Source organism: Salvelinus fontinalis, chromosome 32, assembly GCF_029448725.1.
Source record: "Salvelinus fontinalis isolate EN_2023a chromosome 32, ASM2944872v1, whole genome shotgun sequence".
NCBI lineage: Eukaryota > Metazoa > Chordata > Actinopteri > Salmoniformes > Salmonidae > Salvelinus > Salvelinus fontinalis.
The window spans coordinates 16,723,273-16,746,998 of NC_074696.1; the positions used below are offsets into that span (position 1 = coordinate 16,723,273).

General features: G+C 43.1%; 1 protein-coding gene across 2 annotated transcripts in view; it reads left to right on the forward strand.

The window, feature by feature from the left end:
* LOC129830805 (collagen alpha-1(XVI) chain-like) overlaps nt 1–23,726 on the forward strand; it is a 142,646-nt gene that overhangs the window by 18,335 nt on the left and 100,585 nt on the right. For both annotated transcript variants that reach the window (XM_055893547.1, XM_055893548.1), the window contains exons 3-5: nt 11,992–12,060; nt 12,337–12,454; nt 21,914–22,037. In XM_055893547.1, coding sequence (XP_055749522.1) covers nt 11,992–12,060; nt 12,337–12,454; nt 21,914–22,037 — 311 coding nt within the window. The remainder of the gene's footprint in view (nt 1–11,991; nt 12,061–12,336; nt 12,455–21,913; nt 22,038–23,726) is intronic.

The following is a 23,726-nucleotide window of genomic DNA, read 5'->3' on the forward strand; positions in this document are numbered from 1 at the left end:
TTTTGGAATAGGAATGGAGTCTCAGCTGGTTTAAGGTAATCCAGCAACTGTTGCTATTACAAACTGCAAACAGTTGTCAGTGGCTGGACAATACGGATCTGGTTTGAGTGCCTTGGACTCTACTGAGTGTCAGCCATATAGTCTTCTTCTTCAGTGGTATTGAGCGCTTCCGATCTTTAGGATGTACAAAGATGGCAACATGTCCTCCAGCGATAACTTTCTCCACCTCTCACCTCTTCTTTTCTTAACATCTAGTACCTCTTTTCGTGCTTTCTCCTCCCTCTCCCTCTCCTCTTCCTTTCAACTGTCACTTTTCTTCCCTGTCTCTAATCTGCCCTTCTCCCCCTGCCTTTTCCTCCTCTTGGCATTTTCCCTCTTTCCCAACTTTTGTTCTTCCTATTTTCTTCATTCCCCTCTCTCCCCTCATTCTCCCATCTCCTCCTCTCTCCCCTCCCTTGTTACCTCCCTTTTCCTCCAATTCATGTTGCTCCTGCTCCTTCTCCCTCTCTCTCTCTCTTCCCCCTCCTCCCTCCTTTCTCATTAATCTGGCAGTAGCCCCCCCCCCTCCTACCAGTCTTGATGGCTTCTACACCATCAGGTCTTCGTCTTAATTCTGCCTCTAAATCTCTGAATGGAAGTCTAATAGGGGTATGAGGGGGAGGGGAGGGGTAGGAGAGGGTAGTACGGATTAGGATGGGGTAGGAGAGGAGTAGGAGAGGTTAGTAGGGGGGTAGGAGGGGGGCGGAGAAGGGTAGGAGGTTGGTACAGAGTGAGGGGTTACAGTGCCTTGCAAAAGTATTCATCCCCCTTGGCATTACAATCTGTAATTTAAATGGATTTTTATTTTGGGATTTCAAAATAGTCCAAATTGGTGAAGTGAAGAAAAAAAAAAGTGGTGCATGTACGTATATGTATTCATACTTTGCTATGAAGCCCCTAAATAAGAATTGGTGCAAACAATTACCTTCAGAAGTCACACTATTAGTTAAATCATGTCCACATGTGTGCAATCTAAGTGTCACATGATCTGTCACATGATCTCAATATATATACACCTGTTCTGAAAGGCCTCAGAGTCTGCAACACCACTAAGCAAGGGGCACCACCAAGCAAGCGGCACCATGAAGACCAAGGAGCTCTTCAAACAGGTCAGGGACAAAGTTGTGGAGAAGTAAAGATCAGGGTTGGGTTATAAAAAAATATCAGAAACTTTGAACATCCCACGGAGCACCATTAAATCCATTATTAAAAATGTTTGAGAATATGGCACCACAACAAACCTGCCAAGAGAAGGCCAACCACCAAAACTCATGGAACAGGCAAGGAGGGCATTAACCTGTTTGGCGTGCAAGCCCGACGTCGGTACACTTATGACAACAGCCAGCTCAAAGTGCAGGGTGCGAAATTCGAAATATATATTTTTTTAATATTTAACTTTCACACATTAACAAGTCCAAGACACCAGATGAAAGGTACACATCTTGTGAATCAAGCCAACATGTCCGATTTTTTAAATGTTTTACAGGGAAGACACAATATGTAAATCTATTAGCTAACCACGTTAGCAAAAGACACCACTATTTTTACTCCATCAGTTTTTTACTACATCAGTAGCTATCACAAATTCGACCAAATAAAGATATAAATAGCCACTAACCAAGAAACAACTTCATCAGATGACAGTCTGATAACATATTTATTGTATAGCATATGTTTTGTTAGAAAAATGTGCATATTTCAGGTATAAATCATAGTTTACATTGCAGCTACAGTCAGAAATTGCACCGAAAGAAGACAGAAAAATTACAGACACCAACGCCAAATAACTAAATACTCATCATAAAACATTTCTGAAAAATACATAGTGTACAGCAATTGAAAGACAGGCATCTTGTGATTCCAGACAATATTTCCGATTTATCAAGTGTTTTACAGCGAAAACACAATATAGCGTTATATTAGCTTAGCAGATTAGCAAACATAACAAAAGCATTGATTCAAGGCAAAAATAGCTATAACGTATAAACCACCAAAATATATTAATTGTTTCACTAACCTTCTCAGAATTCTTCAGATGACAGTCCTGTAACATCATATTACACAATGCATATAGAGTTTGTTCGAAAATGTGCATATTTAGCGACACAAAACGTGCTTATACAATGAGAATAGTGTCCATAACGTCAAGCAATCTGTCCGGCGCCATCTTGTAAAGGCACCTTTTCTTATCGAAAACTATTCATAAACTTGACTAAAAAAATACAGGTTGGACAGCAATTGAAAGACAAATTAGTTCTTAATGCAATCGCTGAATTACATTTTTAAAATTAACCTTACTGTGCAATACAGGCTGCGATAACGCAAGGCTACACTGCAGGAAATGGCGTCTTATGCATTTGACATTTTTCAACAGAACAATGAATTATCAGCATAAATAGTTCTTACTTTTCGATGAACTCCCATCAGAATCTTGGGAAATGTGTACTTTGTCCAAAAGAATCGTTGCTAGGTTGGAGAACGTCGTCTTCAACGTTGCAATTAGCAGTAAACAATAGCCATGTGGGCCAGAGATACCCAACTTCCTAAAACGTCACGAAAATAAATACCCGAAAATCGCAATATACTGACATAAACTGATATAATTCGGTTTAAAATAACAACATTACGATGTCTTCAACACCTATATCGAATAAAAACAGAGTCGGATATATCTAGGAGCTAATACGGGAGCTTCTAAAATGACATGCCAAGACCCTCCCTGCGTCAGAGCGAAGAGTGGAAAGATGGGACACTTCGGTTCCAAGCAATTTATAACCTTTGGGACCTACGTAGAAACTCCATTTCAACTCTCCCTATTCGCTGACACCCAGTGGAAGGCGTATGCAGTGCATCTCAACCAATAGAGGACAGGCAAATTAATACACAGGTCTCAGAACAGCCAGCAAAATTCTGCATTCTGACATACACATAGGAAAATTGCTCTAAGTCCAGTTCTGTTTCACCCACAGATATAATTAAAACGGTTTTAGAAACTAGAGAGTGTTCTCTATCCAATAGTAATAATAATATGCATATTGTACGAGCAAGAATTGAGTCTGAGGCCTTTTTGAAATGGGCACCTTTTATCTGGCTACTCAATACTGCCCCTTGAGCCCAAAGAGGTTAACCAGAAAGGCAACAAAGAGACCAAAGATAACCCTGAAGGAGCTGCAAAGCTCCACAGCGGAGATTGGAGTATCTGCCCATAAGACAACTTTATGCCGTACACTCCACAGAGCTGGGCTTTATGGAAGAGTGGCCAAAAAAAAGCCATTGCTTAGAGAAAAAAATAAGCAAACACATTTGGTGTTCTCCAAAAGGCATGTGGAAGACTCCCCAAACATATGGAAGAATTTACTCTGGTCAGATGAGACTAAAATTGAGCTTTTTGGCCATCAAGTAAACCCAACACCTCTCATCACCCCGAGATTACCATCCCCACGGTGGTGGCAGCATCATGCTGTGGGGATGTTTTTCATCAGCAGGGACTGGGAACTGGTCAGAATTGAAGGAATGATGGATGACGCTAAATACAGGGAAATTCTTGAGAGAAATATGTTTCAGTCTTTCAGAGATTTGAGACTGGAATGGAGGTTCACCTTCCAGCAGGACAATGACCCTCAGCATACTGCTAAAGCAACACTTGAGTGGTTTAAATGTCTTGGAATGGCCTAGTCAAAGCCCAGACCTCAATCCAATTGAGAATCTGTAGTATGACTTAAAGATTGCTGTACACCTGCGGAACCCATCCAACTTGAAGGAGCTGGAGCAGTTTTGCCTTGAAGAATGGGCAAAAATCACAGGAGCTAGATGTGCCAAGCTTATAGAGACATACCCCAAGAGACTTGAAGCTGTAATTTCTGTAAAAGGTGGCTCTACAAAGTATTGACTTTGTAAAAAGTCAAAGTAGACGGCGGACGTAAAGGTAAAGTAAAGGTAATGGCGGACTGAACGAAGTTATGTAGAGCACCTCAAGATAAAACATAATATTCGAAATATCTGCTAAATAGACTAAAATATTAGCACTACATAATCTGGTGAGTGATAAACCTTCAATCTGGATAATAACACAAAACAAATCCTAAGACTAGAGACATTTATCGACAAATATTACGAACACAGACAACAACCAAACATGACGGAGAATAAGACAGGGGAACCGTTTACAAAACGCAAGCGAGATTCTTCGACAGATACTGACGATTTAATATTCTCACCACCGGGAATGGTAAAGGTCGAAACTGATCTGTTAAAATCAATAAATGACAAACTGGGTTTACTTGAATTACTTAGTAAGGATATAAAAGAGTTAAAGGCAAGCCTAGAGATGAGTGATGAAAAAGCTGCGACATTGGAGAAGGAAACACACGCGCTAAAAGGGACAGTCAATAAGATTCAAACCGAAATGAATGGAATTAAAAAAGAGAACATCGTTCTGAAGGAAGCCTTACTGGAGATTCAAACTAGATCCATGAGAGAGAATTTGGTACTTACAGGTATCCAAGAAAAAGAAGGAGAAGTTCCTGAATCTATAGTTAGAGAGTTCCTCCGTACAGCGCTTCAGATTCCATGCGAAGTTGTCGACAAAATCCAACTTGAACGTGTTCACCGCTTCGGACAGAGAGGGCAGAGGTACGAACGCCCAATCGTTGCAAAATTTGCTTCATTTAAAGATAAAATAATGGTTAAAAGCCTAGGTAAAAGACTTGCTGGGACCAAAATTGGCATGAATGATCAGTTTCCGAAAGAAATTGCAGAACGGCGCAAAGTTCTGTATCCAATTTTCAAAGAAAACAGATTAAAAGCGAAACGAGTAGCTCTCGTCGTTGATAAACTATATATTGATAACCAGTTGTTCAGAGACACAAAGACTACTCCATGGTTATTTTAAAAATTACAAAATTCTCATAGACGAGGAAAATAAACACAATTCAAGCCCGGTTACTGATTGTAACAATACAACAAAAAATATAGCTTTTTTATAAATCTTCACATATAACTAATTGAACACACAAGCACTATTTTTACACAGTGAAGATAAAAACTAAGTAAACAGAAGGCACAGTATGTGTGGATGGTATGGTTTGTGTTTATTTTATTTTTTATCTTATTTGTTATGTTTGGAAAGTTGAGTGAGTGAGTAATGAAATGGTTGCATATCCCAGAGCCAATGTATTGCTGTGAGCCGGGTATGAGAGGGCTTTCAATGTTGTTCAGATGATGGATATACTTTTATAATGAATTATACGTCTTATTTATTTATTGTCCTATCATGGAAAACTACATTTTTTTTATCTTAATAAATTATATCTAATTATTATCCTATTTTAATGGTACTGTCTATGGCCCTATACCCTAGACACCCACCTGAATGACCCAGATATTAAGGAGAAGTCCCTGACTGTTTTATGTGCTCGCTGTAAGCGGTCTATATGCAGCTAAAATGAGGTCAGAGACCAAGAGCAGCACTGCTCCCTCAAGATTCTGAGCCTGCTTGGCAGGGTTGGTCCTGCAAAGCCAAAGCCCCCTAAAGGGAGAGGAAAATATACAAGGAATTTCTCAAAGCTGCTAATGAGAACCTTGACGACCTTGTACCTAGCCGGTGGGGATTCCGGTGGGGTACCCCCACCCAGGCAGTGGCAGTGCTGGCAACACTAGCTGCAGTAACCCATGGGGAGGGGGTCACACTCGGACATTCAGAGAGGGGGTATATTATTGTGGCCCTGGTGGCACAGAATCAAGGTCGGACTGCATGGAGATGCGTGGGGACATGGTCATGCCTGGTGGCCGTATTGTCGGTGTTTTTTTCAGGAATAGGGTGCACATTTGACGGCCATTATCTAGGATATGACAATGGTAAATAAATTTCAATTTTTGCTTATTTTTTTGCGCGGTCTTGCAGGCCTTCTCATGCAGCTGCAACTGCAATGGCATTTGGAAATCATGACCCATCTTGAGTTGGGCTCTGGGATGGTGCAACTGTTGAGAAAGTGAGCTTATGGTTGTGTGGGGGTAAGGGCTGAGTGTGTATGTGTGTATCCCACAACTGTTGCGAAAGAAGAAGTAAAATATGTAAGGTACAATAGAGGATGATCCACAGCTATATATAATACAAATCGAGGTGACGGCAATGGAAATGCATATGGCAATTGATTTACTTCAATTCGGTAAATGGAACTGTATGCTCTTTTCAAAGAATGGATCCCAGTCGGTTCAGGGCTATGGGATACAGGGGGTCGAGGGTGGTCTGCCGGGCATTGGGATGACAAGCCATCTCGAGATGAGGCCTTTTAGCGGGTGGAATAGTAGGGACCAATTGGAGGTTTACTTAGTAGAAATGCAAATATCATGGTACAACTATATAGACACTCAATCATTATGTTACTTTTTAATAGTACGTTTACAAAAATATATTCTGATTAAAAGAATGAAAGGTGTGTCTCATGGTAAGTGGTGAAATAAGTATAGCCAGTTACAATTGTAATGGCTTAGCAGATAATAAGAAAAGACGATCAGTATTTACCTGGCTAAAAGAGAAGGATTATAATATTTATTGTTTACAGGAAACCCATTCAACAGTTTTAGATGAAGTTTTGTGGAAAAAGAACTGGGTGGGCAAAATATATTTCTCCCATGGGCAAAGAAATTCAAAAGGGGTGATGATCTTAATTAACAATAATTTTGATCCAAATGTGCAAATTGTCCAAACAGATCCTCAAGGTAGATGGATTATTTTAAATATGTTATTGGACAATAAACAAATATGGCTTGTTAACCTATACGGTCCGAATAATGATGATCCAAGCTTCTTTGAAAATATATATAAGAACTTATCAACTCTACAAGCAACACTAGACTCTATTATTATAATGGGAGATTTTAATACGGTCTTAAATAGCTCTATAGACCGGAAAGGAAATCACACTACAAATTATCACCCTCAGGCACTTAAGGAAATCATGAATGTCATGGATATATTGGAATTAGTGGATATATGGAGACTTAAATACCCTGATTTAGTGAGATATACATGGCGGAGGCTGAATCAAGCTAGTCGTCTTGACTACTTTCTTATTCCATTCTCTCTGGCACCAAAAGTTAAAAAAGTGTTGATAGGGGATAGAATGCGGTCGGATCATCACATAATTGGCATATATATTTCTCTTACAGAATTTCCACGTGGGCGAGGATATTGGAAATTTAATCAAAGTCTACTAGATGATAAATTGTTTAGAACTAGGACAGAAGATTTTATAACTGACTTTTTCAGACATAACATAGGTACAGCAGATCCCCTTATTGTATGGGACACTTTTAAGTGTGCCTTTAGAGGCCATGCAATTCAGTACTCATCTATAAAACAAAAGCAATTTAGATCAAAAGAGTCCATATTAACAAAGGAAATTGAAGGACTAACAGTACAGTTAGATAGCAATAAAAACGGTACCATAGAGGCACAGAATAATTTAGAGGAAAAACAAAAAGAAATGGAGGAACTTATTCAAGAAAGATCCAGTGTAATATATTATAAAAATAAAGCGAACTGGATGGAATATGGGGAAAAATGCACCAAATTCTTTTTCAATCTTCAATATAGAAATGCTACCAAAAAAAATGTATTAAAACTTGTGACAAATGATGGAGTCACGCATGATTCACCAAATGATATTTTGAAAGAGGAAGTAAAGTACTTTAAGAATATGTTTTCGTTTCAGGCTCCTCCATCTCCACTAACTGAAACTAATTGTATGGATTTTTTTCCTATTATAATGTAAAATTAACATCTGAACAGAAAGACTCATGTGAAGGCCAAATTACAGAGGAGGAACTGCTTGTTGCAATTGGGGCCTTTAAAGATGGGAAAACTCCAGGGCTGGATGGCATACCAGTGGAAGTATACAAAACGTTTTTTGATATACTCAAAGGACCATTATTAACTTGTTTTAACCACTCCTATATAAATGGTAGATTATCAGACACACAACAAGAAGGTCTGATATCGTTATTACTGAAACAGGACCCAAGTGGTATATATAAAGATCCAGTCCAATTAAAAAATTGGAGACCTCTTACACTTCAGTGTTGTGATGCAAAAATCCTAGCAAAATGCTTGGCGCATAGAATAAAAAAAGTTTTGTCAGATATTATTCATCCTAATCAGACAGGTTTTTTACATGGACGATACATTGGAGATAATATAAGGCAAGTACTGGAAACAATAGAACACTATGAGATATCGGGGACACCAGGCCTGGTTTTCATAGCTGATTTTGAAAAGGCTTTTGATAAAGTACGACTGGAGTTTATATATAAATGCCTAGAATATTTCAATTTTGGGGAATCTCTTATAAAATGGGTTAAAATTATGTATAGTAACCCTAGGTGTAAAATAGTAAATAATGGCTACATCTCAGAAAGTTTTAAACTATCTAGAGGAGTAAAACAAGGTTGTCCACTATCGGCATATCTATTTATAATTGCCATCGAAATGTTAGCTGTTAAAATTAGATCAAACATTAATATTAAAGGATTAGAAATCCATGGCTTAAAAACTAAGGTGTCATTGTACGCTGATGATTCATGTTTTCTTTTAAAACCACAACTAGAGTCTCTCCAGGGCCTCATAGAGGATCTAGATACCTTTGCTATCCTCTCTGGATTAAAACCAAATTATGATAAATGTACCATATTACGTATTGGATCACTAAAAAATACACATTTTATATTGCCATGTAGTTTACCAATTAAATGGTCTGACGGAGATGTGGACATACTCGGTATAAAAATCCCAAAAGAAAGAAATGATCTCACTCCAATAAATTTTTATAGAAAGTTAGCAAAAATAGATAAGATCTTGCTACCATGGAAAGGAAAATACCTGTCTATTTGTGGAAAAATCACCCTAATTAACTCTTTAGTCATATCACAGTTAACCTATTTGCTTATGGTTTTGCCTACACCTAGTGACCTGTTTTTTAAATTATATGAACAAAAAATATTCAATTTTATTTGGAACGGCAAGCCAGATAAAATTAAAAGGGCCTATTTATATAACGAATATGAATTCGGAGGGCAGAAATTATTAAATATTAAAGCATTAGACCTCTCACTAAAGGCATCGGTCATACAAAAGTTATACTTAAATCCAAACTGGTTCTCTAGTAAACTGGTACGAATGTCTCATCCTATGTTCAAGAAGGGCCTTTTTCCCTTTATTCAGATTACACCTGCTCATTTTCGGTTGTTTGAAAAGGAAATGATCTCCAAAATATCCTTATTCTTTAAACAAGCCTTAGAAAGTTGGTTGCAATTTCAGTTTAATCCACCTGAAAGGACGGAACAAATAGTACAACAAATATTGTGGTTAAATTCAAATATAATAATTGATAAAAAAACTGTATTTATCGAAGAAATGTTTAAAAAAGGTATAATTTTTGTGAATGATATCATAAATAGGACTGGTGGAGTTATGTCACACATGCAGCTAACACAGACATATGGAAAAGTCTGCTCTACCCAAAATTACAACCAATTAATTGCAGCATTACCACAAAAATGGAAGAGGCAAGTAGAAGGGGAAAAAAGTAAGGAACTTGTATGTCGGCCCTGTATTAAAGAACAAAAATGGTTAAAGAAAAGTGTGATAAATAAAAACATATACCAATTTCATTTAAGGACCAAAAAACTAACAGCTGTGCCATACAAATTGCAAAATAGTTGGGAAGAGATTTTCGATGTACCCATTCCATGGCACATGGTTTATGAATTGATACGCAAAACAACGCCGGATTCAAAACTTCGAATTTTTCAATATAAATTACTGTACAAAATTCTTGCAACTAATAGAATGTTATATATATGGGGTATACAATCTTCCCAGCTCTGCAGATTCTGTTGTGAGGAGGCAGAGTCATTAGATCATTTATTTTGGTATTGTCCATATGTAGCTCGTTTTTGGTCACAGGTCCAGGAATGGCTGAAGAATTGCAACATTTGCCTAAAACTAACGCTACAGATAGCAATACTGGGGGATTTGAAAAGCCATAGTCAATCAATCAATAATATAATAATTATTTTGGCAAAGATGTTTATTTTTAATTTACAATCTGTAGAAGCTATGAGAATAGGAAGGTTCAGGTCTTTTGTGAAGCATCACAGCACAGTTGAGAAATGTATGGCAAATAGAAATCCGAAATGAATGATGTTGGAAGATAGATGGGAGGGGTTGGGTGGAGCTGAAGGGTGGGACTAATAACAAGATAAACAATATAGGGCATACGGGATCTGTGAAATGTGTCTAGGTGCGGAGCTTTTGTGAAATAGCACAGTTACAAGTGGAAATAAAATTGGATGGACAACAGAAATAGAGGAAGGACTAAGAACAAATAAGAGAGAACTATTGTAAAGTGGACTGTGTCTGTAAGATAGGTATAAGATGTAGAAATTGAAGGTAAAAGCAGAAGTGTTTATAAGTTTACTCCAATTGGGGGATTGGTGGTAGGGTCGCGGGGAATAATAATAAAGGCATATTCTTTAAAAAAGTATGTATGTCTATATAGGTATGTGTATGTATATATGTGTATATGTATGCATACGTATATGGATATATATATTTACCCAAAAAAATATGGGGGAATGGAAATGATGCAGACAATTACATTGGAAGCAACATTCTTTCCGCAATACTAAGCTGATCCACCCCTAAAAAAAAAAAAAAAAAAAAAAAAAGTATTGACTTTGGGGGAGTGAATAGTTATGCGCCCTCAAGTTTTCATTTTTTTTGTCTTATTTCTGGTTTGTTTCACAATAAAAAAGATTTAGCATCTTCAAAGTGGTAGGCATGTTGTGTAAATCAAATGATACAAACCCCCCAAAAATCTATTTTAATTCCAGGTTGTAAGGCAACAAAATAGGAAAAATGCCAAAGGGGTTGAATACTTTCGCATGCCACTGTATACACACTACCGTTCAAACGTTTGGGGTCACTTAGAAATGTCCTTGTTTTTGAAAGAAAAGCACATTTTTTGTCTATTAAAATAACATCAAATTAACCAGAAGTACAGTGTAGACATTGTTAATGTTGTAAATGACTATTGTAGCTGGAAATGGCAGATTTATTGTGGAATATCTACATAGGCGTTCAGAGGCCCATTAGAAGCAACCATCACTCCTGTGTTCCAATGGCACGTTGTGTTAGCTAATCCAAGTTTATAATTTTAAAAGGGTAACTGATCATTAGAAAACCCTTATGCAATTATGTTAGCACAGCTGAAAACTGTCATGCTGATTAAAGAAGCAATAAAACTGGCCTTTAACACACTAGTTGATTATCTGGAGCATCAGCATTTGTGGGTTCTATTACAGGCTCGAAATGGTCAGAAACAAATAATTTTCTTCTGAAACTCATCAGTCTATTCTTGTTCTGAGAAATGAAGGCTATTCCATGACAGAAATTGCCAAGGATCTCGTACAGCGCTATGTACTCACAGAACAGTGCAAACTGTCTCTAACCAGAATAGAAAGAGGAGTGGGAGGCCCCGGTGCACAACTGAGCAAGAAGACAAGTACATTAGAGTGTCTAGTTTGAGAAACAGACGCCTCACAAGTCCTCAACTGACAGCTTCGTTGAATAGTACCCGCAAAACCTGCAAAACACCAGTCTCAATGTCAACAGTGAAGAGGCGACTCTGGGAAGCTGGCCTTTTAGGCAGAGTTGCATAGAAAAAGCCATATCTCAGACTGGCCAATAAAAAGAAAAGATTAAGATGGGCAAAAGAACACAGACACTGGACAGAGGATTTGTTGTTATATCATGTTTTTACCGCGCTCTGTTTCCATTCATTCATTTACTTGTTCTTCATGCGTATTTTGACGTGCGTGTATTGAACTGTATGTACAGTATTTTGTCCATCCCTCTTTTTTACTCTCTTCTCTCTCATCCTCTCGCTCCAGAAGTACGATGCCCCTCCCAACAGGTAGATGACTGGAAGTTCCCTCAGACTGCCAGACACAACATCACAGGTACATAACACACACACACACACACACACACACACACACACACACACACACACACACACACACACACACACACACACACACACACACACACACACACACACACACACACACCGGCACATACGAAACATAGTAAGAGAGTACTACTCCCTTAGTTGATCCTTTGTGATCTACTGGGGCTCCTCTCTGATTAGTTGTTGATCCTTTGTCATCTACTGGGGCTCCTCTCTGATTACTCTGCCTTGCCTGAGGATTCATGTTGTGATGGATGTGATGCAGGTTACAATCTGGTGCGGCGCTTCTCCCTGCTCAAGACTCCTGCAATCAAGAAGATCCGTAACCCCCGAGGGCCTGTTATCCTCCGACTGGGCAAGACAGCACTCATTCACCCCACAGAGTAGGTCCTCATCCCTCTATCATTACTACCTCTCTCTCTCTCTCTCTCTCTCTCTCTCTCTGTCTCTGTCTCTGTCTCTGTATCTCTCATTACCCTCCTACTCTCTCTTTTCCCATCTCATCAGCTCCAGAGAGTACTGTATGTCCTCACCCGCCATCACTACATCAGTCTTCCTCTGTCTCTGTCTTCCTCTGTTTCTGTCTCTCTCTGTCTCTGTCTTCCTCTCCAGCTCTCTCTCTTTTCCCGTCACATAGTGTGTGAGTGGAGGTGGACGCTGTTTGAACAGTATGTCTGTGAAACCAACGTTTGCTGTGCTACTCTGTGTGTAAATGCACATGTGGCAACCTTAACAGTGTTGCTCTGGGGTGAAGTCCCCTCTAGGTACAGTAGTTCTTCTTAGTGTCATACTGCAGAACACCTTAACAGTGTTGCTCTGGGGTGAAGTCCCCTCTAGGTACAGTAGTTCTTCTTAGTGTCATACTGCAGCACACCTTAACAGTGTTGCTCTGGGGTGAAGTCCCCTCTAGGTACAGTAGTTCTTCTTAGTGTCATACTGCAGAACACCTTAACAGTGTTGCTCTGGGGTGAAGTCCCTCCTAGGTACAGTAGTTCTTCTTAGTGTCATACTGCAGCACAACTTAACAGTGTTGCTCTGGGGTGAAGTCCCTCCTAGGTACAGTAGTTCTTCTTAGCGTCATACTGCAGAACACCTTAACAGTGTTGCTCTGGGGTGAAGTCCCCTCTGGGTACAGTAGTTCTTCTTAGAGTCATACTGCAGCACACCTTGCGGGCTGCTGCAGAATTCTATGGCACGTTATTTACAGTTTTTTGACAATTGCTTGCACATGATTTCTGAAACTATGGCTCCTTTTCTCTAGACTCTACACACAAAACCCCAAAACACACACAACATGCAAACATCACACATCTCTTGCAAAACCAAACACTTCATTCAAAATTTCACAGCCTCGCTACGCTTATTTTCTCTCCCTGTTTTAAGAGGACCAAGCCCTCCCCTAACCCAGACGACGCTGGGCCAATTGTGCTTCGCCTCATGGGTCTCCTGGTCATGGCTGGAACCATCATCTGTAGCAATGCAGGTTGCTGTAACGGTAGTCCTCCTCCTCTTCATCCGAAGAGGAGGAGCATGGATTGAACCAAGGCGCAGCGATGTGAAATGACATGATTTATTTAAGACACGACAAAACAACGAAGACAGAAAACGAACTATACTTTGAATTAACTAACAAAATAACAAAACGAATGTAGACAGACCTGGACGACGAACTTACATGAAACACGAAGAACGCAATAACAGGAAAACTGACTACACAAAACGAAGAACGCACGAAACAGTCCCGTATGGTGCAACAAACACTAACACAGGAGACAACCACCCACAACGAACACTGTGAAACAACCTACCTAAATATGACTCTCAATTAGAGGAAACGCCAAACACCTGCCTCTAATTGAGAGCCATACCAGGCAACCCTAAACCAACATAGAAACAGAAAACATAGAATGCCCACCCAAACTCACGTCCTGACCAACTAACACATACAACAAACTAACAGAAATAGGTCAGGAACGTGACATAACCCCCCCCTTAAGGTGCGAACTCCGGGCGCACCAGCACAAAGTTTAGTGGAGGGTCTGGGTGGGCATCTGACCATGGTGGTGGCTCAGGCTCAGGGCGAGGTCCCCACCCCACCATAGTCAATCCCAGCTTTCGTCTCCCCCTACGAATGACCACCCTCATATTACACCCCCTAAATTGAAAAGGTAACATTAAGATAAGGGGCAGCACCGGGACAAGGGGCAGCACCGGGACAAGGGGCAGCACCGGGATAAGGTAGCTCAGGACAGAGATATAGCTAAGGACAGAGAGGTAGGTCAGGATAGAGAGGTAGCTCAGGATAGAGGGGCAACTCCGGACTGAAGGGCAGCTCCGGACAGAGAGACAGCTCTGGACTGAGGGGCAGTTCCGGATAAATAGCCACTCTGGGCTGAGGGACAGCTCATGACTGGCTGACGGCTCTGGACGCTCATGGCTGGCTGACCGCTCTGGACGCTCATGGCTGGCTGACGGATCTGGACGCTCATGGCTGGCTGACGGCTCTGGACGCTCATGGCTGGCTGACGGCTCTGGACGCTCATGGCTGGCTGACGGCTCTGGACGCTCATGGCTGGCTGACGGCTCTGGACGCTCATGGCTGGCTGACGGCTCTGGACGCTCATGGCTGGCTGACGGCTCTGGAAGCTCATGGCTGGCTGGCGGATCTGGCTGCACATGGCTGGCTGGCGGATCTGGCTGCACATGGCTGGTTGGTGGCTCTGGCAGATCCTGTCTGGTTGGCGGCTCTGGCAGATCCTGTCTGGTTGGCGGCTCTGGCAGATCCTGTCTGGTTGGCGGCTCTGGCAGATCCTGTCTGACGAATGGCTCTAGCGGCTCCTGACTGACGAACGGCTCTGACGGCTCGGGACAGACGGGCGGCTCTAATGGCTCTGGGTAGACGGATGGCTCAGATGGCGCTGGGTAGACTGATGGCTCAGATGGCGCTTGGCAGACGGGCAGTTCAGGCATCGCTGTGCAGACGACAGACTCTGGCCGGCTGAGGCGCACTGTAGGCCTGGTGCGTGGTGCCGGAACTGAAGGCACCGGGCTAAGGACACGCACCTTCATGCTAGTGCAGGGAGCAGGGACAGGGCACACTGGATTCTCAAAGCGTACTATTTGCCTGGTGCGTGGTACCGGCACTGGTGGCACCGGACTGAGGACACGCACATCAGGACGAGTACGGGGAGAAGGAACAGTGTGTACAGGGCTCTGGAGACGCACAGGTGGCTTAGTGCGTGGTGCCGGAACTGGAGGCACTGGGCTGGAGACACGCACCATAGAGAGAGTGCGTGGAGGAGGAACAGGGCTCTGGCGATGCACTGGAAGCCTGGTGTGTGGTGTAGGCACTGGTGGTACTGGGCTGGGGCGAGGAGGTAGCGCCGGAAATACCGGACCGTGTAAGCGTACTGGCTCCCTTGAGCATTGAGCCTGCCCAACCTTACCTGGTTGAATGCTCCCCGTCGCCCGACCAGTGCGGGGAGGTGGAATAACCCGCACCGGGCTATGTAGGCGAACCGGGGACACCATGCTTAAGGCTGGTGCCATGTATGCCGGCCCGAGGAGACGCACTGGAGACCAGACGCGTTGAGCCGGCATCATGGCACCTGGCTCAATGCCCAATCTAGCCCTACCAATGCGGGGAGGTGGAATAACCCGCACCGGGCTGTGCACACGTACAGGAGACACCGTGCGCTCTACTGCGTAACACGGCGTCTGCCCGTACTCCCGCTCTCCACGGTTAGCCTGGGAAGTGGGCGCAGGTCTCCTACCTGCCCTTGGCCCACTACCTCTTACCCCCCCCCCAAGACATTTTTGGGGTTTCTTCTCTAGCTTCCTTGCTAGCCGCGTACCTTCATATCTGCCGTTTTGGGCTTGATTCTCCGGTCTCCAGCCTTGCTTCCTTGCTGCCTCCTCATATCGCCGCCTCTCTGCTTTCGCTGCCTCCAGCTCAGCTTTGGGGCGGCGATATTCCCGTGGTTGAGCCCAAGGTCCTTTTCCATCCAGCTCGTCCTCCCAAGTCCAGTGGTCCTGTGTATTACGCTGCTTGGTTCTGGTAATTTGGTGGGTGGTTCTGTAACGGTAGTCCTCCTCCTCTTCATCCGAAGAGGAGGAGCATGGATTGAACCAAGGCGCAGCGTTGTGAAATGACATGATTTATTTAAGACACGACAAAACAACGAACACTGTGAAACAACCTACCTAAATATGACTCTCAATTAGAGGAAACGCCAAACACCTGCCTCTAATTGAGAGCCATACCAGGCAACCCTAAACCAACATAGAAACAGAAAACATAGAATGCCCACCCAAACTCACGTCCTGACCAACTAACACATACAACAAACTAACAGAAATAGGTCAGGAACGTGACAGTTGCACTGTGATGCAGTGTCTTAGACCACTGCGCCACCCAGGAGGCCCCATCCACAAAGGTTTTAATGCTGATCATTTGCCTTGCACAAAATATCAAAATATTAAAATACTACAGGACTCTTAAATTATTTAATTTAAATGTTCATTTTATGTTTTGATTACATAAACAATGATAAAATATAGAAAAATAAATAACTAATGAAATGTTAATTATATAAACCAGCCCGTGTAATCATCTGCCAGAGAGTAGCCACAATCGGCCCGAGCCCCAAGTAATAGATTTAGGCCAGATAACTCACACCGGAATCAGCCCGAGCCCGATCATCATCAAGAGATATATGGACCCTATGTCAGAGAGGTGTTTTTGGGACCAGATTTTGTCTATTGTCCTGCTAATAGCCCTTAAGAAAACATGTTTTCAAAAGGCCTCCAGGGCTGACTAAGAAGTTCATTACTTTTCCTCCCTTCCACTTGCCTCTTCCATTTATTCCCATAGTAATTCGTTATGGTTTGCATTGCAAACGAGGGCATAAACTGGGCCAAGATGCCAGCAGAGTAAGTAAACCTTTATGTAGTAAAATAAAGGTTCAATCAAAGTGTGCAAAGCTGTCATCAAGGCAAAGGGTGGCTACTTTGAAGAATCTAAAATATAAAATATATTTTGATTTGTTTAACACTTTTTTTGGTTACTACTTGATTCCATATGTGTTATTTCATAGTTTTGATGTCTTCACTATTATTCTACAATGTAGAAAATAGTAAAAATAAAGAAAAACCATTGAATAAGTAGGTGTGTCCAAACTCTTGACTGGTACAGTATATCTCCCCCTGCACGTAATTTTAGAGCAGACGTTGTGTGCTCAATGTGTCACAGCGTTAATAATGTCTTGAGTCACTCTGGATATACAGACAGAATTTAGCAGGTCAGGAAATCAGTAGCTTTGACTGCCAAGAGAAAAACCCTCAGGCTGTTTTGTTCCCAATGCAATGAAGAGAACGTGTCCATTTACTTTTTCTTTTTGGGAGTTCTTGATGTTGTCCTTTGGAACTGTACTAATATAGCTGACCCTATAAAACAACACATTTCACTGCTCCTATCCTGTGATGTGACAATAAAACATATATGTATCTGATCTGATTGTACTCGGAGTCATATTACTGTTGGTTGTGAGATGGAAAGTTCTCTTATGTAAACACACTTTCTTCAGACAACACTTGAGTGTTCTTTTCTCTCTCATTCAATTCAATTCAAGGGCTTTATTGGCACGGAAAACATATGTTAACATTGCCAAAGCAAGTGAAGTAGATAATATACAAAAGTGAAATAAACAATCATCTCTATTTCTCTCTCTCTCTCTATCTCTCTTTCTCTCTCTCTCATTCTTCCCCCTCTTCCATCTCTCTTCTAGAGACATAAATAAATACATATGGAAACATCTGCTTGCTTTTCTTCTCTTTCTCCCTCTCTCTCCCCTCCCTCTCTCTCTCTCCCCTCCCTCTCTTTCTCCCTCTCTCTCCCCTCCCTCTCTCTCTCTCTCCCCTCCCTCTCTCCCCCCTCTCTCTCCCATCCCCCCCCTCTCTCCACTCCCTCTCTCTCTCCCCTCCCTCTCTCTCTCCCCTCCCCTCCCACATAAATAAAGTGAATGATAAGAGGCTGTCTGTGAGCAGATTCCTCTCCTCTCTGGTTTAAAAACCTTTGTATACGTGGCTCTGTCTCTCAACGGAGAGGGGAAACAAATTAATAAACAAGTGTGTGTGTGTGTGTGTGTGTGTGTGTGTGTGTGTGTGTGTGTGTGTGTGTGTGTGTGTGTGTGTGTGTGTGTGTGTGTGTGTGTGTGTGTGTGTGTGTGTGTGTGTGTGTGTGTGTGCAGCTCCACAGCTCCACTGTTCCCCCGTCTTTTAAAATGTCGTGAGATAATTCCTAGTAAGAGTTTGAAAGGAGCGTGATGAAAGTAGACCTACACTCTTAAATAAAGGGTCTACCTAGAACTTAAAAGGGTTCTTCAGTTGTCCCCATAGAACACTTTGAAGAACCCATATTGGTTCAAGGTAGAACTCTTTTGGGTTCCATGTAGAACCCTTTCCACAGAGGATTCTGCATAGAAACCAAAAGGGTTCTTTCTTTCTTTCACGGTCTCTCTCTCTCGTCTTTATCTCTGTCTGTCTCTCTCTCTCTCCCTCCATCTTTGATGAGGCGAACAGCAGTGTGTAAATTCCGCTTCTGAGTGGGGGAAGTCTGAATCTGTCTGATTGATTTGTGTTTCTGTCTGTGTGTGCACGAGCATGTGTGTGTGTGCAAGTGTGTTAGTGTATTATTTCTACCCGAATTTGTATGTGTGTGTTTGCATATGTGTTTGCATGCGTGTGTGTATGTGTGTGTGCTAAAATGCATGTGTGTTTGTTGTTAAACGAGTAAAACTTCAGGTCAAGGGTGAGAGGGAGTGAAACACAGATGTTGGCTTTTGGAATGACTCTTTTACAACCCTGTCTCTGTTACAACCCTGTCCCTGTTACAACCCCGTCCCTGTTACAACCCTGTCCCTGTTACAACCCTGTCCCTGTTACAACCCTGTCCCTGTTACAACCCTGTCCCTGTTACAACCCTGTCCCTGTTACAACCCTGTCTCTGTTACAACCCTGTCCCTGTTACAACCCTGTCCCTGTTACAACCCTGTCCCTGTTACAACCCTGTCCCTGTTACAACCCTGTCCCTGTTACAACCCTGTCCCTGTTACAACCCTGTCCCTGTTACAACCCTGTCTCTGTTACAACCCTGTCCCTGTTACAACCCCGTCCCTGTTACAACCCCATCTCTGTTACAACCCTGTCCCTGTTACAACCCTGGCTCTGTTACAACCCTGTCCCTGTTACAACCACATCTATGTTACAACCCTGTCCCTGTTACAACCCTGTCCCTGTTACAACCACATCTCTGTTACAACCCTGTCCCTGTTACAACCCTGTCCCTGTTACAACCCTGTCCCTGTTACAACCCTGTCCCTGTTACAACCCTGTCTCTGTTACAACCCCGTCCCTGTTACAACCCTGTCTCTGTTACAACCCCGTCCCTGTTACAACCACATCTCTGTTACAACCCTGTCCCTGTTACAACCCTTTCTCTGTTACAAACCTGTCCCTGTTACAACCCTGTCCCTGTTACAACCCTGTCTCTGTTACAACCCTGTCCCTGTTACAACCCTGTCCCTGTTACAACCCTGTCCCTGTTACAACCCTGTCTCTGTTACAACCCTGTCTCTGTTACAACCCTGTCCCTGTTACAACCACATCTCTGTTACAACTCTGTCCCTGTTACAACCACATCTCTGTTACAACCCTGTCCCTGTTACAACCCCGTCCCTGTTACAACCCTGTCCCTGTTACAACCCTGTCTCTGTTACAACCCCGTCCCTGTTACAACCCCGTCCCTGTTACAACTCTGTCCCTGTTACAACCACATCTATGTTACAACCCTGTCCCTGTTACAACCCTGTCCCTGTTACAACCACATCTATGTTACAACCCTGTCTCTGTTACAACCCTGTCCCTGTTACAACCACATTTATGTTACAACCCTGTCTCTGTTACAACCCTGTCCCTGTTACAACCCTGTCTCTGTTACAACCCTGTCCCTGTTACAACCCTGTCCCTGTTACAACCCTGTCCCTGTTACAACCCTGTCCCTGTTACAACCCTGTCCCTGTTACAACTCTGTCCCTGTTACAACTCTGTCCCTGTTACAACCACATCTCTGTTACAACCCTGTCTCTGTTACAACCACATCTCCGTTACAACCCCGTCTCTGTTACAACCCTGTCCCTGTTACCACCCTGTCCCTGTTACAACCCCTCTCACCTCTACCTCTGCCTTTACCTCTACCTCTGCCTTTACCCCTACCTCTACCTCTGTCTTTACCTCTACCTCTACCTCACCGTTGCCTCTACCTCTACCTCAGCCTCTACCTCTGCCTTTACCTTTACCTTTACCTCTACCTCTGTCTTTACCTCTACTTCTGCCTTGACCTCTACCTCTATCTCTCTCACCTCTGCTTTTACCTCTGCCTCTACCTCTGCCTTAACTCTAACTCTACCTCTGCCTTTGCCTCTACCTCTAACTCTACCTCTGCCTTTGCCTCTACCTCTAACTCTACCTCTACCTCTGCCTTTGCCTCTACCTCTAACTCTACCTCTACCTCTGCCTTTGCCTCTACCTCTAACTCTACCTCTACCTCTGCCTTTGCCTCTACCTCTAACTCTACCTCTACCTCTGCCTTTGCCTCTACCTCTAACTCTACCTCTACCTCTGCCTTTGCCTCTACCTCTAACTCTACCTCTACCTCTGCCTTTGCCTCTACCTCTAACTCTACCTCTACCTCTGCCTTTGCCTCTACCTCTAACTCTACCTCTACTTCTGCCTTTACCTCTACCTCTACTTCTGCATTTACCTCTACCTCTATCTCTACCTCTACCTCTCTCTCACCTCTGCCTTTACCTCTACCTCTAACTCTACCTCTACCTCTGCCTTTACCTCTACCTCTACTTCTGCCTCTACTTCTGACTTTACCTCTACCTCTACCTCTGCCTTTACCTCTACCTATACCTCTATCTCTACCTCTGCCTTTACCTCTACCTCTATCTCTACCTCTGCCTTTACCTCTACCTATACCTCTATCTCTACCTCTGCCTTTACCTCTACCTCTACCTCTACCTCTGCCGTTACCTCTGCCTCTACGTCTTCTTCTACCTCTGCCTCTACTTCTGACTTTACCTCTACCTCTGCCTTTACCTCTATCTCTACCTCTACCTCTCTCTCTACCTCTGCCTTTACCTCTACCTCTACCTCTACCTCTGCCTTTACCTCTATCTCTACCTCTACCTCGCTCTCTACCTCTGCCTTTACCTCTACCTCTACCTCTACCTCTGCCGTTACCTCTACCTCTACCTCTACCTCTGCCTCTCCCTCTACCTCTTCTTCTACCTCTGCCTTTACCTCTACCTCTATCTTTACCTCTATGATAATAATTGTCAGGGGTTATTATCTACCATTTCTCCATTATAGCGCTGGCCACATACACACATACAAACACACACAAACACACACACACAAACACACACACACACGCACACACGTAGACACACACGCAGACACACACACACATACACACACACATGAACACACACAAAAACACACACACACACACACACACACACACACACACACACAGCAACCACACACATTCTGTATATCTCCCTCTCTGTCTCTCTGTGTCTCAGCGCAAACATACGTGTGTGTGTGTGTGTGTGTGTGTGTGTGTGTGTGTGTGTGTGTGTGTGTGTGTGTGTGTGTGTGTGTACAGTATGTGTGTGTGTGTACAGTATGTGTGTGTTGTATGTATGTCTATTAGTGATGTCTATTAGTGTGCATATCTGTGTGTATCCGTTTGTGTGTCTAACAGTGTGTTTTCTCAGTCAGGTGTTCCCCCATGGTCTTCCTGATGAGTTCACACTGGTCTTCACTTTGCTCCTCAAGAAGAAAACACTGAGGGACAACATCTACCTCTTCCAGATCTCTGATGAACAGGGATACCCACAGGTATGCATTCCTCTTTTCATCTACCTCTTTCATCTCTCTCCTCCTTCTATTTATCACTCTTATTCCTTATCGTCTCTCTTCTGTCCTCTCCATCTCTCTCTCTTCTGCTCTCTCCTCTATAACTCTCTCTCTCACTCTTTCTAGCTTTCTCTCTATCTCTCTGTCTCCCTCTATCTGCTCCCCTCTCTCTTTCTCTCTTCTGCTATCTCCTCTATTCCTCCCTGCATACCCCATCTATTTTCTGCTCCTTCCTTCATTTCTCCTCTCTATCTCTTTCCACCCCCTCATATTGCATGTCCTCCATCTCCCTCCTCTCTTTCCACCCCCTCCTATCTCCTGTCCTCCATCTCTCCTCTCTTCACCCCTCCTATCTCCTGTCCCTCATCTCTCCACTCTCTCTCTCCCTCTCATTCCACCCCCTCCTGTCTCCTGTCCTCCATCTCTCCTCTCTCTCTCCTTCCATCCCTCCTGTCCTCCATCTCTCCTCTCTCTCTCTTTCCACCCCATCCTATTAACTGTCCTCCATCTGTCCACCCCCATGTCTCCTGTCCTCCATCTCTCCTCTTTCTCTTTCCACCCCCTCATGGCTCATGTCCTCCATCTCTCCTCTCTCTCTCTTTCCACCCCCTCCTATCAACTGTCCTCCATCTCTCCACTCTCTATTTCCACCCCCTCCTGTCTCCTGTCCTCCATCTCTCCTCTCTCTCTCTTTCTACCCCTCCTATCTCCTCTCCTCCATCTCTCCACTCTCTCTTTCTACCCCTCCTGTCTCCTGTCCTCCATCTCTCCTCTCTCTTTCCACCCCTCCTATGTCCTGTCTTCCATCTCTCCTCTCTATCTCTTTCCACAACCTCCTGTCTCTTGTCCTCCATCTCTCCTCTCTCTTTCCACCCCCTCCTATCTCCTGTCCTCCATCTATCCCCTCTCTCTTTCTACCCCTCCTATCTCCTGTCCTCCATCTCTCCTCTCTCTCTCTTTCCACCCTTCCTATCTCCTGTCCTCCATCTCTCCTCTCTCTCTCTTTCCACCCCTCCTGTATCCTGTCCTCCATCTCTCCTCTCTCTCTCTTTCCACCCCTCCTGTATCCTGTCCTCCATCTCTCCTCTCTCTCTCTCTTTCCACCCCTCCTAGGTCCTGTCCTCCATCTCTCCACTCTATCCTCCCTTTGTCTTCTCCTCTCTCTGTTTCTGTTGTTCTCTCATTATCATTCTCATTATCATTCTCGTTATTATTCTCATTATTATTCATCTTACTTCTATGATGAAGAGTGTCTCACATCTATAATCAATCTGCAAACAAATTTAAATGCTATTCAGCATGTATAGGATGAATTGAGGGCAAACCATTATACATGATTGATTGTGTGTTTTCATGGGCAATAATTAGTTGCCTTTGTCCATGTTTTTGTTAACTTTGCAGAGTGTTCTATGTACCCCACTTTGAGACCCAAAGCATAGGACTGTACTGAACTTCTGTCTGTAGCTCCTTCTCATGGCGGATTACTGCTTGGGAATGGATAGACATATTCAATGAACCATTGGCTTCAGCAATACCTACAATATTCCTTCAGCTCTGTAGACACTATAGTGGTAGGAACGAGGGAAGAGGAACGGGGGAAGAGGAACGAGGGAGGAGGTGAGAGGTGTTCTTTCCCAATCAGAAATGGATAATGACCCAACTGTTTTTTCC